The sequence below is a fragment of the Triplophysa rosa genome, linkage group LG19 (genome assembly GCF_024868665.1).
Source record: "Triplophysa rosa linkage group LG19, Trosa_1v2, whole genome shotgun sequence".
NCBI lineage: Eukaryota > Metazoa > Chordata > Actinopteri > Cypriniformes > Nemacheilidae > Triplophysa > Triplophysa rosa.
Genome location: NC_079908.1, coordinates 282572 through 299435, shown reverse-complemented (window position 1 = coordinate 299435; position 16864 = coordinate 282572). Strand labels below are relative to the sequence as shown.

Here is a 16864-nt window from a genome sequence, read left to right as displayed (position 1 = left end):
AATAAAAGTGAACTGAACTTTAGTTTGAAACTAGACGTAAGCCCTGTCTGTGAAAGCGGGCCTGAGGTTGTTGAAACAATAGAAACTGTCAAACTGAAGCTGGTTTAAGCTGCCAGCTGTTGTGCAGTTGAATTCAGAAGGAGAAATAGGTTTAAAATAGCAGCTGTCTATTTACTAGTTGTGCTTTTATTCTTGCAGTTTGATCTGGTTTGCAACAACAATTGGAAGCAGCCATTCACCTCGTCCATTTATTTTCTGGGTGTTCTCTGTGGATCCTTCTTTTCAGGACAGCTCTCTGACAGGTGAACACCTGCCCCACATATATATTACAGTTATGTTAAACCACATTAACATTACATTTACAATGACAATTAATTTGCATTACATTTACTATTTTTACGTTTACCTTTTTATTACACTACAATACATTTAAAGAATGTGAAAATACTTAAAGAACTTGAGGATTTTATTTTTGTTTAAATTACTGTAGTTCAGTGTAAGGATGAAGTCTTTGAAAGCCTTCAGTGTGTCTTAAGTGTCCATGATACAAGATATTATTTTCCGCATCTCTTCTTTTAATGAAGGTTTGGCAGAAAACCAGTTCTCTTCACAACCATGATGGTGCAAACGTTCTTCACCTTCATTCAAGTCTTCTCTCCATCATGGGAGGTGTTCTCCATCCTCTTCTTCGTAGTTGGGTTGGGACAGATTTCAAACTACGTGGCAGCGTTTGTGTTGGGTAACCATCAAATGATGTACAGTAAATATGCTCACAATCCATCAATATTATTTCTTCATTGATGTCTTTGTTTATTATCCATCAGGAGCAGAACTTTTCTCCGGCTCTGTGCGGGTCCTGTACACGGCGCTGGGTGTCGGTCTGTTCTTCGCCATCGGTTATATGATGCTTCCTCTCATCGCGTTTTACATTCGTGATTGGAGGATGCTGTTGGTGGCGATGTCTGTGCCGGGTCTCATCTACATTCCTCTCTGGTGGTGAGTGTGACCACAGACCGAAATCACTTCACGACACCGTCACTGCTAAACATCATCACATGTGTGCTAAGCCTTCACATAAACATTGACTTGACCAACCTGTGATAAAAAGAATATATGACCGTAAGAAATAAAGTTTATGGTCTGTTTTTATAGCTGAAGTCCACTGAAACGTACCCATTTTCTGGTCAAAATCATCCATTGGGTTTAAATTAGCGATGCTGGGTTGTTGTTACCCAATTAAACAAGGTTACAAGGTTAACAAAATTAGGCAAACAATATAAATTATATAAACTTAAAAATGATAAAATAACTATTATTGTTAAATTACTCTACACAACATAAATGTAATGGATCCAAAACCAACCTGATCAAAAGACATGGGCCATTTTTGATTTGTTGCAATAAGATGCAAATGTAGATGTTTATTTAATCTGTTTCTGTAATGTTGACACTTAAATGCTTAACGATTTTCTGACCCCTCCTGGCAAATTGATTCGCAATGAGCAAATTGTAAAAAATGAGTTATTTTCACGCTCTCTATTTAAAGCAGCTCTAGAGAACTTTTGCTTATGGTTCCCCCATGTGGTTGATAAACGCAATTGTCTGTTATTAGTGTTGTAAATATTGTCGCTGTATAAGCTTCCCTGTGGGCTGCGAGCACAATACACGTGAATTTGTTGACTAAGCAGAAACCGCTGTTAGATCATCTCATTTCATAAACTGTGCATGTACTAAAGCACTCTTTTGGCTCCCGTGGGTATACTACTGGGCTATACTAATAGCTCAAACTAGATTCTGAGTTAGCAGCTGGTTGTTAGCCATTAGCGCATGGCGTGCTAGCTACATAGCAGCTAGCATGCTAACGTTAGCTACATAGCACATTTGCAGTCACCCAAAACTGTCATGAAGTGTATGAAGCAGAACCCAGGTGCAGAAAGCTCTGATAATACAAATCCAACACATTTTATATGATGGTTAAACAGATCGCGAATGATCTGTGATCCGCACAGATCACGCGTACCCCGCGGATCGGAGCGTGCATGACCCGTGGATTGATAGTGAAAGACATTTTTATTGCGCGATTTCTGCCCATATTTCACAAAACTATGGTGCATTTAGTTGTAGCTGGAGGGTAAGAGAGGAACATACATTTGGGGCCCGCACACAGGAACACACTCGGGAGGGTCACGGACAGTAACAGACACCAGAGGGCCCGCGCCCAGGAACATCCCCTGGGGGACCCGCAGACAGGAACATACACTTGAGGCCCAGAGACAGGAACACACTCAGGACGACCACGGACAGGAACAGACATCAGAGGGCCCGTAAAGCAGGTCGCACTCTTTCGCAGGCAGGGGATGGGCGGGGCTGTGTGTACCGACCCGAACACCAAACTTACAGAGTGCGGTTTCAGCCACTAGGAGGCTGCTCAGGGAGCAGCTGTAGTAGAATACGTTAAGAGTTGTTCTACCACTGAAATAATTTTAGAGACATTATTTTAAGGTCGAAAAACTACATCGTGTTGTTTATAAAACCACACCTGTTTGAGGGCGATACCCTGAAAGCACACATATATCTGGGATATGCCTGTTTGATTTTTGCTTTCCATCCGTATTTTTTTATTGTCTGCTCATCTGAAATACATCTCTGAGACGTCTGCTCTCTGCTGTTTACGTTATCTGCTTAAGCGGTCCCAGGTAAAGTAAGGGGGATTCATATGTCTGTGCCTCAGAGAGTACGGTCCAAAATGTGGGATTTCAGAATGTATGTTGGCAGGTACTGCCAGATTCAGTCTGCATTTGGGGCACATCAAGAGGCACACTGAAAGCGACTGGCATTAATAAATAACTTCTCAAACAGCTTTTAAGGCACATGATATCTGTATGTCATGCCACAAATACCAGGAAAAAATATACAGTTCATAAACGCAGAACATGTCACCATATCAAGGAGGCACGCTCCTCCAATGCGTTTCCTTCATGGTAAAACATGGTCAAACTACTAAAACCTTTCAAAGCAACTGCAAGTAAACGATAACTACAATAAATGTTTAATGACAACTCATGGCAAACTTTAATAGTAAAAATATACAGAAAGAAGCGCAGTCCCTGATAGCACATGCATCTGAGAGATGTCTATTTGATAACTTTTTGATGCTTATAAACTTCTGAATGGTTGGACTAAAAATCATAAAGTTGGTCTCATTAGATTCAGGGTGGCATGCGAGTCGAACGATATCCAGTTTTCCTATGTCTGCCATTTTGGGCGTCGGCCATATTGAATAATGAAGTAAGATGCTGTATTCTATGAACGCATTAGCGTATCGTTAGGAAACTCAGTATGGGTCATCAGTACCCTGACAGAGCCTGTAAAGTTCCGGGTCAGCGCCACCTAGTGGTAAGAAAATATATTTACAGGTCTATAACTGTGTCTGTGGTTAACGGATTTTCAAGGGAGTGATCTGGTAGTCTTTAGATTCCTGAATCCTTGCCCAGTCCAGCGATACCAAACATGCCAGGTTTTGCCTTATGATTTGCCCAGTAGCGAGATTTACACTCGCTAACAATCGTGAATATCTTTGCAACTGTTACTCCAATTGAGACAAAAAATCTATACAGCCCCATTGCACTAAACTTCAATATAAACAAAATAAATTTCAGTATGGTCTTTCTCTGCATCTACTCTGTGCAGTCAGCGGCAGGGTGAAACAGCGCGTTCAATTCACTATATTGTGTCAATGAATTTAAAACCCTTTTGTATCTCTCGTTATTGGTTGTTTATTAGTTCATGCCCCACACCTGTTCCCCTTTGATTTGTCCCTCTATTTAATGCCCCTGTGTTCTCTGTCTGGTGTCGGATCATTGTACTGTTATGTTGCACTGTGTCGTGTGGGTGAGTTCTTGTCTTGTTAGTTAGTCTAGTTTGAAGTGTTCCTTTGTGATGTGTTATTAGTTTAGTCTTGTCAGTTTAGTTAATCTTGTTCTTGTTTCTCTGTTTTGTTATGTTTACCCCCACGTGGGTCTTTGTTTTGAGTTTGGTTAATTATTTATTAAAAGTCATGTTAACCCCTTACCCGCTGTTTGCGTTTGGGTCCTCTCTCCTTGTCACTGTGTCTCACCTCACCCGAGATTCATGACAATATATGTGCTAAACATATAAAGCTCTTAAAGGAGTTGCTCACTGCAAAATTTGCCCCCATTAACTTTCCATAGTAGGAATAAAAAATACTATGGAAAGTCAATGGGGGCAAATTTTGAAGTGAACTACCCCTTTAATACAACTGATACTGTGAGCTACTCAGTGTATTCAGTAGGTTGCTTCAGAGGCATAAGTTATACGACAATAAAACAATGTACAACTGACGTAAAGGAAATTTGCTTTTAATACTTGAGTACTTTTAAAAGCACGTACTTCTGTACTTTTACTTAAGTAAGAATCTGTCTTTACAACTTTTACTTGTAGTGGAGTAATATTTGACCAGTAGTATCTGTACTTTCACTCAAGTAAGGAGGTTGTGTACTTCGTCCACCTCTGGCTGCACTAGACAAATACAGTAGTATCCCGATCTTATGAAGGGATGTCCCGGTCACATTTTTTGTGCCCCCGATCCAAGTCAGTAAATTTTGAGTATCTGTATCTGCCGATCCGAGTCCCGATCCGATACTTGTATTTATCTAGTGTTAGGTTCCCACTTCAAAGGTTATTAAAATAGTACTTTTTAACAGTTCAGCTAAATCATGCATTATACTAAAACTCATACTACTCATATTAATCAAACATTATACTAAATAGCTAATAGAATGACAGAATTGGTCTTTTCAATTTACTCAAATAGCAGGATTAAGACACCGGGACGATAATCGCATGCGCTTATTGCCAGCGTTTTTCGAGACGTTTTTCGGCGTTCATACCCAAACGATTTTCACTGGCGGTGAGCCGGGTGAACGTTCAAATTCACTCCCATATATGGCATAGATGGCGCTTAATGAAAAACAGCGTGCTTCTGACACTCGCTTGTCACACAGAAGAAGAATTCATCTAGCTTCTTCTTCATCAATGTGTGCTCGGCAAGACCGTTTTGTGCTTGAGCGCAACCAAAGTTGTGTTTTACTGTAACTTCAGTAGCTCCCGTCACGTGAACAAAAGCGCCAATCTCATTGGTCAGCCAGTTTTTAACGCAGCGCGTCAAACAAGAAAAACGAGCTCAAGGCGTTTTTAAAAAAATGACACTTTTATGCCTGCCGTTTTGTGTGTCGGTGTGCACACTCACATTGGCGCCCTTTGTTTAGTCACAAGGCATTAAATATAGACGATAAACGCACGCGATTATCCTTCCGGTGTGGACAAGCCTTTAGATTAAACAATTCAATTCAATTTTATTTATATAGCGCTTTTCACAATGTGCATTGTTCCAAAGCAGCTTTACAGGAGAAAATAAGAAAAACTGAAAAACACAAAAAAGGTAAAACACAGTGCATGGTGTTTACAGAACAAGCAAGATTCTTCTAGTAAATAATATCTAATAAATGCAGTCTCCCGGTGGTTTATTTAGCATATTTTGCATTAAGTGAATGCTTGGCTGAAGAGATGTGTCTTTAACCTAGATTTAAATTGGGAGAGTGTGTCTGACCCTCGAATAGTATCGGGGAGGCTATTCCAGAGTTTAGGTGCTACGTATGAGAAAGCTCCGCCCCCTTTGGTGGATTTAGTTATTCTAGGTGTTATCAAAAGTCTGGAGTTTTGAGATCTTAGAGAGCGTGATGGGTTGTAGTGTGGTAGAAGCTCTGTTATGTAGGTAGGGGCTAAACCGTTTAAGGCTTTATAAGTGATTAAAAGAACTTTAAAGTCAATACGAAACTTAATGGGTAACCAGTGAAGGGTTGATAACATTGGGGTTATGTGATGGTATTTTCTGGACCTGGTTAGAACTCTGGCAGCTGTGTTCTGAACTAACTGTAGTTTGTTTATTGATGATGCAGGACAACCACTAAGCAGTGCACTACAGCTTAGAATAAGCTTCTCTGCGTCAGCAACACATAAAATATTTCGTAATTTGGCAACATTTCTAAGGTGGAAGAAGGCTGTTTTTGTGACATTTGAGATGTGATTTTTAAATGACAGGTTGCTGTCTAATATTACGCCGAGGTCTTTAACTGTATTTGTTGGAGTAACAGTGCAGCCTTCAATTTGCAGGTCATAATCCGAAATATTCTGCTCACGTGTCTTTGGTCCGATAAGTAATATTTCTGTTTTATTAGAATTTAAAAGAAGGAAATTACAAGTCATCCAATGCTTTATATCGTCGATGCACTCTGCCAATTTGGATAGTTGGAAGGAATCATCTGGTCTTGATGAGATATATAGCTGAGTATCATCTGCATAACAGTGGAAGCTAATTCCATGTTTTCTAATAATGTTTCCAAGGGGCAGCATGTATATGGAGAATAGCAAGGGTCCTAAAACCGATCCCTGAGGTAATCCATAATTTACTTGCGTTAGATTTGATGATTCCCCATTTAAATGGACAAATTGATGTCTGTCTGATAAGTAAGATCTGAACCATTGTAGTGCCTGTCCCTGAATACCGGTATAATTGTGTAAGCGATCTAGAAGTATTTTATGGTCTACAGTATCGAACGCAGCACTAAGGTCGAGCAGGACTAGGAGTGAGATGTTACCTTTATCTGATGCTATAAGCAGGTCGTTTGTAATTTTAACGAGCGCAGTTTCAGTACTATGATGCGGTCTAAAGCCTGACTGGAATTTTTCGTGTATGTCATTATTTTGTAAGAAAGAGCACAACTGAGTGGACACTACTTTTTCTAGTATTTTAGACAGGTAAGGGAGATTTGAAATCGGTCTATAGTTTCCTAGTTCATTGGGGTCTAAGTTTGGTTTCTTGATAAGAGGCTTAATGACGGCCAGTTTAAAGGGTCCTGGGACATGGCCTAGATTAATTGACGAGTTGATAATGTTATAAATGGGCTCAATTGCAACGGGTAATAACTCTTTTAATAATTTAGTTGGTATGGGGTCTAATAAGCAAGTTGTAGGTTTAGATGTTGCAATAAGTTTAATTAAATCTTCCTGTTTTATAGGTGAAAAACACTGTAGCCTTTCTTTTGGGGCGATGGTTGGTACTAATTTATAGGACAGACTTGGAGGTTGAGTTTTTACTATTTTGTCTCGTATGTTTTCGATTTTCTCTGTAAAAAAATTCATGAAATCATTGCTACCAAGGTGCGGCGGAATACCCAGGTCAGGTGAAGTCTGTTTATTTGTTAGTTTAGCAACTGTACTAAATAAAAACCTTGGATTGTTTTTGTTAGTTTCTATGAGGTTACGGAGGTGCTCAGCCTTTGCTGCTTTTAGTGCCTTTTTATAACAGTTTGCACTCTCTTTCCACGCAATTTTAAAGACCTCTAATTGGGTTTGTTTCCATTTGCGCTCCAGTTTACGTGTTTCTCTTTTAAGGGCGCGAGTGGTGCTTTTGTACCATGGTGCTACGTTTTTCTCATTCATCTTTTTTGACTTCATAGGTGCGACAGCTTCTAATGTATTAGAGAAAATAGTATCCAATTTGCTGGTCATGTCATCGAGCGATTCTGTATTTATTGGTATGGTTATTAAAGGAGTCAGATCTGGCAAGCTCTTTGCAAAACTATCTTTAGTAGTCGAGGTAATTGTTCTACCCTGTCGATAACGAGTTAAACGGCTGATTTCTGCAGTGCACAGTGTACATGTTATAAGATAGTGATCAGTGACATAGTAGCTTTGAGATATAATATCTATATTGGTTAGATCGGCTCCGTGAGATATAATCAAGTCTAGTGTATGATTAAATCGATGAGTGGGTCCATTGATGTGTTGTGTTACTCCAAAAGAGTGTAATAGCTCTGTAAACGCCACTGCTAATGCATCGTTAGCACTATGTACGTGGATATTAAAATCTCCGACAATTAGTACTTTATCAACGTTAACCAATAGGTCCGATAAGAAGTCCGCAAACTCATTCAGAAAATCAGTGTAGGGACCAGGGTGTCATGGCTCTGCTTCATTTAGTCATGTTTTTCTTGGTCCTGTAGCAGAGCCATGACAAAGCCTTTGGTTATGTGTGGAGAGAAACATATTATTGTCCTTTTGACAATAATGTGCCTTCTCTCCAGTGTCTCGTCATTGGCCCCGCCCCTCTCGTTTCTTGTATTGTTTTCCTCTCGTGTCTTATGTTCCACACCTGCCCTCGCTCGTTATCCCTCGTTTGTCTTCCCTTTAAATACCCTCTTGTTTCTTTGTCTTGTGTTCGTGGATTACGTGTGTATGCTGGTGTTTTGTTTGCCTTCCCTGTCGTGTGCCTTTGACCATGTTTGCTATGTTGCCTGTGTCCCTTGTAAGTGTTTATACGTAGTGTCTCGTTTTTGATTTAGTTCAGTTTTTGCCCTCTCATGGGAAGTGTTTTGTTTTGATTTCTTGTTCCGTTTCCGTGTCCTATTGTTCTGTTTTTGCATCCCATTGTGGGTTTTTGTTTTGTCTTTTGTTTTTATTATTAAAGTCTTGTTTTGTTAACCCCGTCACTGCCTGCCTGCGCTTGGGTTCTTCTCCACGCTCATATCGTGACACCAGGGGGTCTATACACAGTAGCCAATGTAAAAGAAAGCAATGGTTTTTTACTTTCGTTTGGAACAATTATGTTCAAAGCAAGCACTTCAAATGATTTAAATGTATGCTCTGTTCTCTGAGTTACAGTAAGAAAGTCTTTTGCTACACCACCACCTCGACCAACCGGACGTGGCTCATGCATGTAATAGTAGCTTGGTGGGGTACACTCATTTGGACCGTAATAATCATTTGGTTTAAGCCAGGTTTCGGTAAAGGCAAAGTATATCAAAACTGATGTCTGTGATCATTTCATTTACAATAACTGCTTTTGAATTTAGTGATCTAATATTAAGTAGGCCGAACTTTATGAGTTTGTGTTGGTCGTTTATTACATTGTCCTCAGGTTTAATCACGATTAGATTTTTTTCTCTGAGATTTGCCTAAATTATTATTTTGTAGCATTATTCGGGGGACAGACACAGTCTCTATGCATTTGGAAGCAGTAACATGTATAACAGTTGAATGGGAGGAACACAGACTATGGTTAAAGTTTTGACTTACCGGTGGGAGACGTAGTCAAACATTAAAAGGGCACTCTCTATCAAGGCATATATATAGTTAAATTACTTTTATTGCAGGTGGACAGGAGTTTGTCCACATGAGGAGACTAACAGCACTTCTTTCAACACTGCCTCAAAACTAAAACATTCAACACAATACTGCAAGTTCACTCTGTGGTACACACATATATATCTTTGAACTTTCACTTTGAAATGAAGGAAAATCAGTCTCTCTGTCGTGTTAGCAGACAGCCGCTAATGCGTCTCATCGGTGTCATTAAGTTTGTTGTAAAGCTCCACTAGAGCGCTGTATGAAGGAAGAAATCAGACGCTAACCTGTGTTCTCCATCACAGCGTCATGGAGCTGAGTGAACTCGCTGTAATCCCTCCACTTCTTTGAGGATTTGGTATTCATTTGTTATTATCTTGGTCGTCTCACACACGTCTGGTGACAGCGCCACCTAATGCACCTAAAAGCACTTTAATATTGTATTCTAAATGCTTTTACCAATGTTTTTAAATATGCTTCTCAAAAACTCATCATCAGAAAGGTCCACATGTATTGTCCTTTGTGCCATTAAAGGGCTTGACTCCGTAATTGCTGCTTGCAGCTATAGTAGTTATTTTTAAAACTAAACACTAAAAACTAAATTTATCTAACGCTGACCATTCTTATATGATGCTTATATGAAGTAATCAATTACATCATTATAAGAAATCTGTCCTGCAGCAATGCATGTTTAATATGGATGACAGTAAGACTATATTTCATTTTAAATGCATGTCATTATCCTAAATTTATCCGATTTTTAGAATAGATGGTTTCATTGGATCCACGCACCTGGCCCAAAGTTAACTTCCGATCTGTGTTTATCGGTCTGGCTAGTGGCTACTTAATTTATGATATTATTTTATCATTTGTTTAATTTATATTGTTTATATTGCATGTTAATTGTAATAAATAAAGTTATACAACCTATTTAACAAATTGTTTAAGTTTAGCCAAGTTGCGGTTCTTTACAGAGGCAGATTTGGACTAAAAACTGGCCCTGGACTTTTTCAGCAAAAGCACCCCATCACACACCCCTCCGTTCACAATCATTTTCCGGTTCCATCTCTGCCTGGTCTGTTCGCGATCAGGTTCTGGGAATGTCCCTCTCCATCCATTCGTGATTGTGTTTTCCATTTTCACTGGTTTATTCACAATCACATGCCGGTGGCGACCGACATGAGCAACGCCCCACCGGGAAAACTCCAGTACAGAGGTGTCCTGGAAGTTAAAGGCCACAAAAGCGAGTATACGCAGGTATGTTCGTTAATGCTGTTGCTGGTAAAACTGTCTATAGGAATTATAATCATACAACTTTCCTAGATCCCTAAAAAGACCCAATAAACTACAAAAAGTTGAGATGCTTTTGTAATTTAGCCTTTTATGTTAACATTGGAAAACGCTTTATTGACTAGATACAGAATATGACGTCACCTTAATGAGGTGGCCAAATCAATAATGTGCAAGTGTAACTACAAAACTAGTTAGTTAGATTGTAATTGTTTTGTTTCAGGTCAAAACATTATTATAATAAAACATATATCTATTATAAATTTTATCCAGTGTTAGTTAGAAAACGTATATTGTTTGCTCTATGGTAATTGCGAAGCAAGAAAAACCTTGCACAAGTGATATATTGGATAAATGTTATGCACATTATATGTCATGGCCACGGGGAGGACAGAGAACCCAGACGCAGACAGCAGATAAAGAGTTAACAGAGGCTTTATTTAAACAAACAAAAACCCATGATGGGGAAACGCGATTTACAAAACAGAACTCAAACTAAACTTCCCACAAGAGGGAAAAAACAAACAAGGTCCAAAAATGAAAAATAATAAGTCCAAGACACGACCAAGGTAATCCAAAAACATCGAGGAGGGTAACGCAGGGTAAGACAAGGTACGACAATGAACCGACAAGGGACAATGAGAACTGGGGCTACAAATAGGGAACACTAACGAGGGAAGTTAAAAAGGGGCAGGTGAGGAGAATGTCACTAATGGGACAATGACGGGGAAACAAGGGGGCGGGGCCAAAGCACGAGACAAGAAGACACGTGGCGCAATGCCATAACAAACAGCCACGTGTCTCCACACAAGACATAACACACACACACAAGACATGGTACTGTCATGACCTTATCCACAAAAATAGGAAACTCTGGACAAGAGGGACAGGATCATGACATTATACTCATAACGCAATGAGTGACATGGCTGCATACAATTATCTTCAGAATGTCTCTCTTCCTATTTTCCTAATCTAAGCACCTAGTGACTAGGTCTTTTCTCTCATATGGGGAGAAGCATTTTGCAGCAGAAGTCAACAGAAACGCATAAGTGTAATTGATTAATATCGTCTTATTGAGTTTAAACGCAGTGTCGTAGCTTTGTTTACTACCGCCGTGTCACGTGTTGAAGTCGCGTTTGTTCTAGTGCTGGTTTCGCTTGTTGTTGTGAGATTTTGAAGGCGTGTCCAACGCCAGGAAGGGTATTTAAACTGTGCTCTCGGCCCAGTCAATGGGAGAAGCATTTTGCAGCAGAAGTCAACAGAAGCGCGTAAGTATAATTGATTAATATCTTCTTATTGAATTTGAACGCAGTGTCGTAGCTTTGTTTACTACCGCCGTGTCACGTGTAGAAGTCGCGTTTGTTCTAGTGCTGGTTTCGCTTGTTGTTGTGAGATTTTGAGGGTGTGTCCTGCTGATTTCAATTGCGTGAAATGGGTATTTAAGTGCGATTAACCACCGCATGCAGCCTTCATCGCGTGAAGAGCGTAAAGACCATCGACTCTACCTGTGTGACTCCACTGAGCAAGGACACGACAAGGCACTTGAGTATTGCACCTCAGTATTAACTTTTTGCACTTCTATTTATTCTCCTCTTGTTATTTGTTATTCCCCATTTTTGACTATGTGTTTTCAAATCCCTACTGTCACTACACCTCGTAAATCACCGGTATCACGTAGAAGGCCACGCAATGCTAATGCTAATAATCTGAGCACTCTTTCAGCATCCACAACTGCCTCAATTACATTTCCCATTGGTTTATGGAACTGCCAATCTGCTGTAAACAAGCAGATTTCATAACAGCTATTGCTAAACACTCTGGTCTTTCTCTTTTTAGCACTTACTGAAACCTGGATCAAGCCAGAGGACACTGCCACACCTGCTGCCCTCTCCAATAACTACACTTTCTCCCACAGCCCACGCATATCAGGGAGGGGTGGAGGAACCAGTCTACTTATCCCTAATGACTGGAAGTTCAAACAGCTGGCACCCTCGTGTGACAACATCTCATTCGAGTCACATGCTGTTACTGTAATCCACCCTGTTAAAACTCATGTTGTAGTTATCTATCGTCCCCCAGGTCAGCTTTGACATTTCTTGGAGGAGTTGGATACGCTTCTGTCATCCTTCCCCGAGGACGGTACTCCTCTGGTGGTACTTGGAGACTTCAACATCCACCTTGAAAAACCGCAGGCTGCCGACTTCAACAACCTGTCTGCATCGTTTGACCTCAAGCGAGTTCCACTTCAGCAACTCATAAGTCTGGTAATCAACTAGATCTTATCTACACGCGCTACTGCTCCACTCATCACTCCCAGGTCACCCCGCTGCACATGTCAGATCATTTCTTCATCACTCTTGATCTCGACCTAACTTCCCCAGACACTACACATGCCTCCCCACTGGTCACATTCCGACGCAACCTACGTACACTCTCTCCCTCCCGCTTATCCTCTGCTGTCTCTGCCACGCTCCCTCCCTCTGAACAGCTCTCTCTCTTGGATACTAACAGTGCCACCGACACGCTTTGCTCCACACTAACCTCCTGCTTAGACAACTTATGCCCCCGTGCATCCCCTTATGCCCCCTGGTTATCTGATGTTCTCTGTGAGCATCGCGCCACGCTCAGGTCTGCTGAGAGAATGTGGCGCAAATCTAAAGAACCCACTGACCTCGGTCCCTATCAGTCTCTCCTCTCTTCTTTCTCTGCTAATGTCTCCTTTGCGAAAACTCAGTACAACCATGCTAAAATCAACAACTCGCCTAACTCTCGTACTCTCTTTAAGACCTTCTCTGCTCTTCTTTGCCCGCCTTCCCCCTCACCTGCATCGGACTTAACAGCTGATGATTTTGCATCTTTCTTCGTAAAGAAAACTACCACCATCAGCAGTCAGTTCTCTGCGCCGCCGCCTCTTGATCACGCTCAAACCCCCGACACATGCTCATTCCCCTCTTTCTCCCTCTTATCTGAAGATTATGTTTCCTAGGTCATGTCTTCGAACCACACAACGACCTGCCCGCTAGATCCCATCCCCACTCATCTCCTCCAGGCCATCTCTCCATCAGTTGTTCCCACTCTGACCCACATTATCAACTCGTCTCTCACCACTGGCACATTTCCCACAGTCTTCAAAGAGGCCCGTATAACCCCGCGAAACCCACTCTTAATCCTGCACTGTTAGAGAACTACAGACTGGTATCTCTCCTCCCCTTCATTGCCAAAACTCTTGAGCGTGTTGTATGTAACCAGCTCTCCTCCTTTCTCACGCAGAACAACCTCCTGGACAGCAACCAGTCAGGTTTCAAGAGCGGTCATTCCACTGATACTGCGCTGCTCTCTGTCATTGAAGCCCTGAGACTGGCAAGAGCCGCCTCTAACTCATCTGTACTTATCCTACTGGATCTATCTGCCGCCTTTGACACCATTTACCACCACATCCTCCTGTCGACCCTCAAGGCTATACAGTAGGTGTCTCCGGAATGGTGCTACAATGATGCTACAAGGTCTTACCTCTCAGGCAGGTCATTTAGAGTATCCTGGAGAGGCGAGGTCTCTGAGTCCCAACATCACGATACAGGGGTGCCTCAGAGCTCAGTGCTTAGACCGTTGCTCTTTTCTGTATACATGACATCCCTAGCCTGATATCCCTAGAAAACATGGCTTTTCCTATCACTGCTATACGGATGATACACAACTCCACCTGTCATTTCAGCCTGAAGATCCGCATTTCAGCATGCTTGAGCGACATTTTGCTCTGGATGAAGGACCATCACCTGCAGCTGAACCTTGCAAAAACAGAACTGCTTGTAATCCTGGCTGACACACAGATTCATCACAACTTCTCCATTCAACTGGGCTCATCAACCATCACATCTTCCAGAACGGCCAGAAACCTGGGAGTGGTGATCGATGATCAGCTAAACTTCACAGATCAGGTTGCCAGCACCACTCGGTCCTGTAGATTCATCCTCTACAATATCAGGAAAATTAGATCTTTCCTATCCGAGCATGCTACGCAGGTCCTAGTCCAGGCTCTTGTTCTGTCCAGACTGGACTATTGCAATGCGCTACTAGCTGGACTTCCTGCTTGCACTACAAAACCTCTACAGATGATCCAGAATGCAGTGGCAAGAGTGGTCTTCAATGAACCGAAGAAAGCGCACATCACTCCTCTCTTCATTATGTTGGCTCCCTATAGTCGCTCGCATCAAATTCAAGACTCTGCTCCTGGCCTACAAGACCACCACTGGTTTGGCACACCCCTATCTTCACTCACTAATGCAGACTTATGTACCCGCCAGATTAGTGTTGTCACAATACCAAATTTTTGACTTCGATACAATACCTAAATGAAATATTTTGATACCAATACCAAAACGATACTATGGGGAAAACACAACAAAAGTGATTGAATAATAGAATTTTGTTTTATTTATTAATAAATACCCAGTATTTGCTGTCTGCTGAAACAGAGTAGAACTGTTTAAACACAAACAAAAAAATATATTAAAAAAATTACAAAATATATTTAGTCAGCTGTCTGTCAAGCTATGTTTTAACAAAAATAAAATTTGTTGCTGCTGAGCTTTAAAGCTTTCTTTAAATAAACATTGGTTCACAATAGAACGTTTTTTTTGTTAACAGAACATCAAGCAGGTAATGGGTGGTGTCCAGGGGGGCGAACAGGTCTACCTAGCCTGCCCGAACTGCACCCAAATGAGCTGGACTGTGCGGGGGTGGAGTCGCCACTCCCCGCGAGGCGTCAACTGACAAGGGAGCACGTCGGCTGTCTGGTTCAGGTCGCCTGGGATGTGTGGCTCACAGGGAGTGGATCACCTGCTGACTCCACAGGAGGAGGCGTCGGGTGAGTCGTGTTAACTGCCGTGTGCGAATGCCACGCTGTGGTTGATATATATGCTACGGCAGTTGTGCTGTCCGGCCGGACCAACACGTGCTTGTCCTGCACGAGAGGTTGTAGCCTCTTCAGTGCAAGTAGCACAGCCAATGACTCTAAGCAGTGGATATGCCAGCGCAGGTGGGGGCCCGTCCATCGCCCCGACACTGCGTGCCCGTTGCACACTGCACCCCAACCCTGCAGGGATGGGTCTGTCGTCACCACGATGCGCCTCGTAACCTGCCCGNTCTACTGTCGCTGCTACCTGAGCAGCCTCATCAGGCTACAACCACACTCTGAACACAGTTCTGTGTTCGGGTCGGTACACACAGCCCCGCCCATGCCCTGCCTGCGGAAGAGTGTGACATGGTTTCCAAATGACGTTTCTGCATTCGCTGGTTCCATTGGCTGAGTAAACTTCAATTCAATTCAATTCAATTTTATTTATATAGCGCTTTTCACAATGTGCATTGTTCCAAAGCAGCTTACAGGAGAAAATAAGAAAAACTGAAAAACACAGAAAAGGTAAAACACAGCACAGTGCATGGTGTTTATAGAACAATCAAGATTATTCTAGCAAATAATATCTAATAAATGCAGTCTCCCGGTGGTTTATTTAGCATATTTTGCATTAAGTGAATGCTTGGCTGAAGAGATGTGTCTTTAACCTAGATTTAAATTGGGAGAGTGTGTCTGACCCTCGAATAGTATCGGGGAGGCTATTCCAGAGTTTAGGTGCTACGTATGAGAAAGCTCCGCCCCCTTTGGTGGATTTAGTTATTCTAGGTGTTATCAAAAGTCTGGAGTTTTGAGATCTTAGAGAGCGTGATGGGTTGTAGTGTGGTAGAAGCTCTGTTATGTAGGTAGGGGCTAAACCGTTTAAGGCTTTATAAGTGATTAAAAGAACTTTAAAGTCAATACGAAACTTAATGGGTAACCAGTGAAGGGTTGATAACATTGGGGTTATGTGATGGTATTTTCTGGACCTGGTTAGAACTCTGGCAGCTGTGTTCTGAACTAACTGTAGTTTGTTTATTGATGATGCAGGACAACCACTAAGCAGTGCACTACAGCTTAGAATAAGCTTCTCTGCGTCAGCAACACATAAAATATTTCGTAATTTGGCAACATTTCTAAGGTGGAAGAAGGCTGTTTTTGTGACATTTGAGATGTGATTTTTAAATGACAGGTTGCTGTCTAATATTACGCCGAGGTCTTTAACTGTATTTGTTGGAGTAACAGTGCAGCCTTCAACTTGCTGGTTATACTGTAATCCGAAATATTCTGCTCACGTGTCTTTGGTCCGATAAGTAATATTTCTGTTTTATTAGAATTTAAAAGAAGGAAATTACAAGTCATCCAATGCTTTATATCGTCGATGCACTCTGCCAATTTGGATAGTTGGAAGGAATCATCTGGTCTTGATGAGATATATAGCTGAGTATCATCTGCATAACAGTGGAAGCTAATTCC

The 16864-nt window shown here is 41.6% G+C and overlaps 1 protein-coding gene and 1 long non-coding RNA gene across 3 annotated transcripts in view; one reads left to right on the top strand and one right to left on the bottom strand.

Annotated features, from left to right (window-relative positions):
• The window catches only part of LOC130570553 (solute carrier family 22 member 4-like), a 91453-nt gene that overhangs the window by 39569 nt on the left and 35020 nt on the right, over positions 1-16864 (top strand). For both annotated transcript variants that reach the window (XM_057360906.1, XM_057360907.1), the window contains exons 4-6: positions 199-302; positions 585-739; positions 825-996. In XM_057360906.1, coding sequence (XP_057216889.1) covers positions 199-302; positions 585-739; positions 825-996 — 431 coding nt within the window. The remainder of the gene's footprint in view (positions 1-198; positions 303-584; positions 740-824; positions 997-16864) is intronic.
• Positions 983-16864, bottom strand: part of LOC130570554 (uncharacterized) — a 46693-nt gene continuing 30811 nt past the window's right edge. Inside the window, exon 3 of the long non-coding RNA XR_008964977.1 lies at positions 983-1095. This is a non-coding gene — a long non-coding RNA (uncharacterized LOC130570554). The remainder of the gene's footprint in view (positions 1096-16864) is intronic.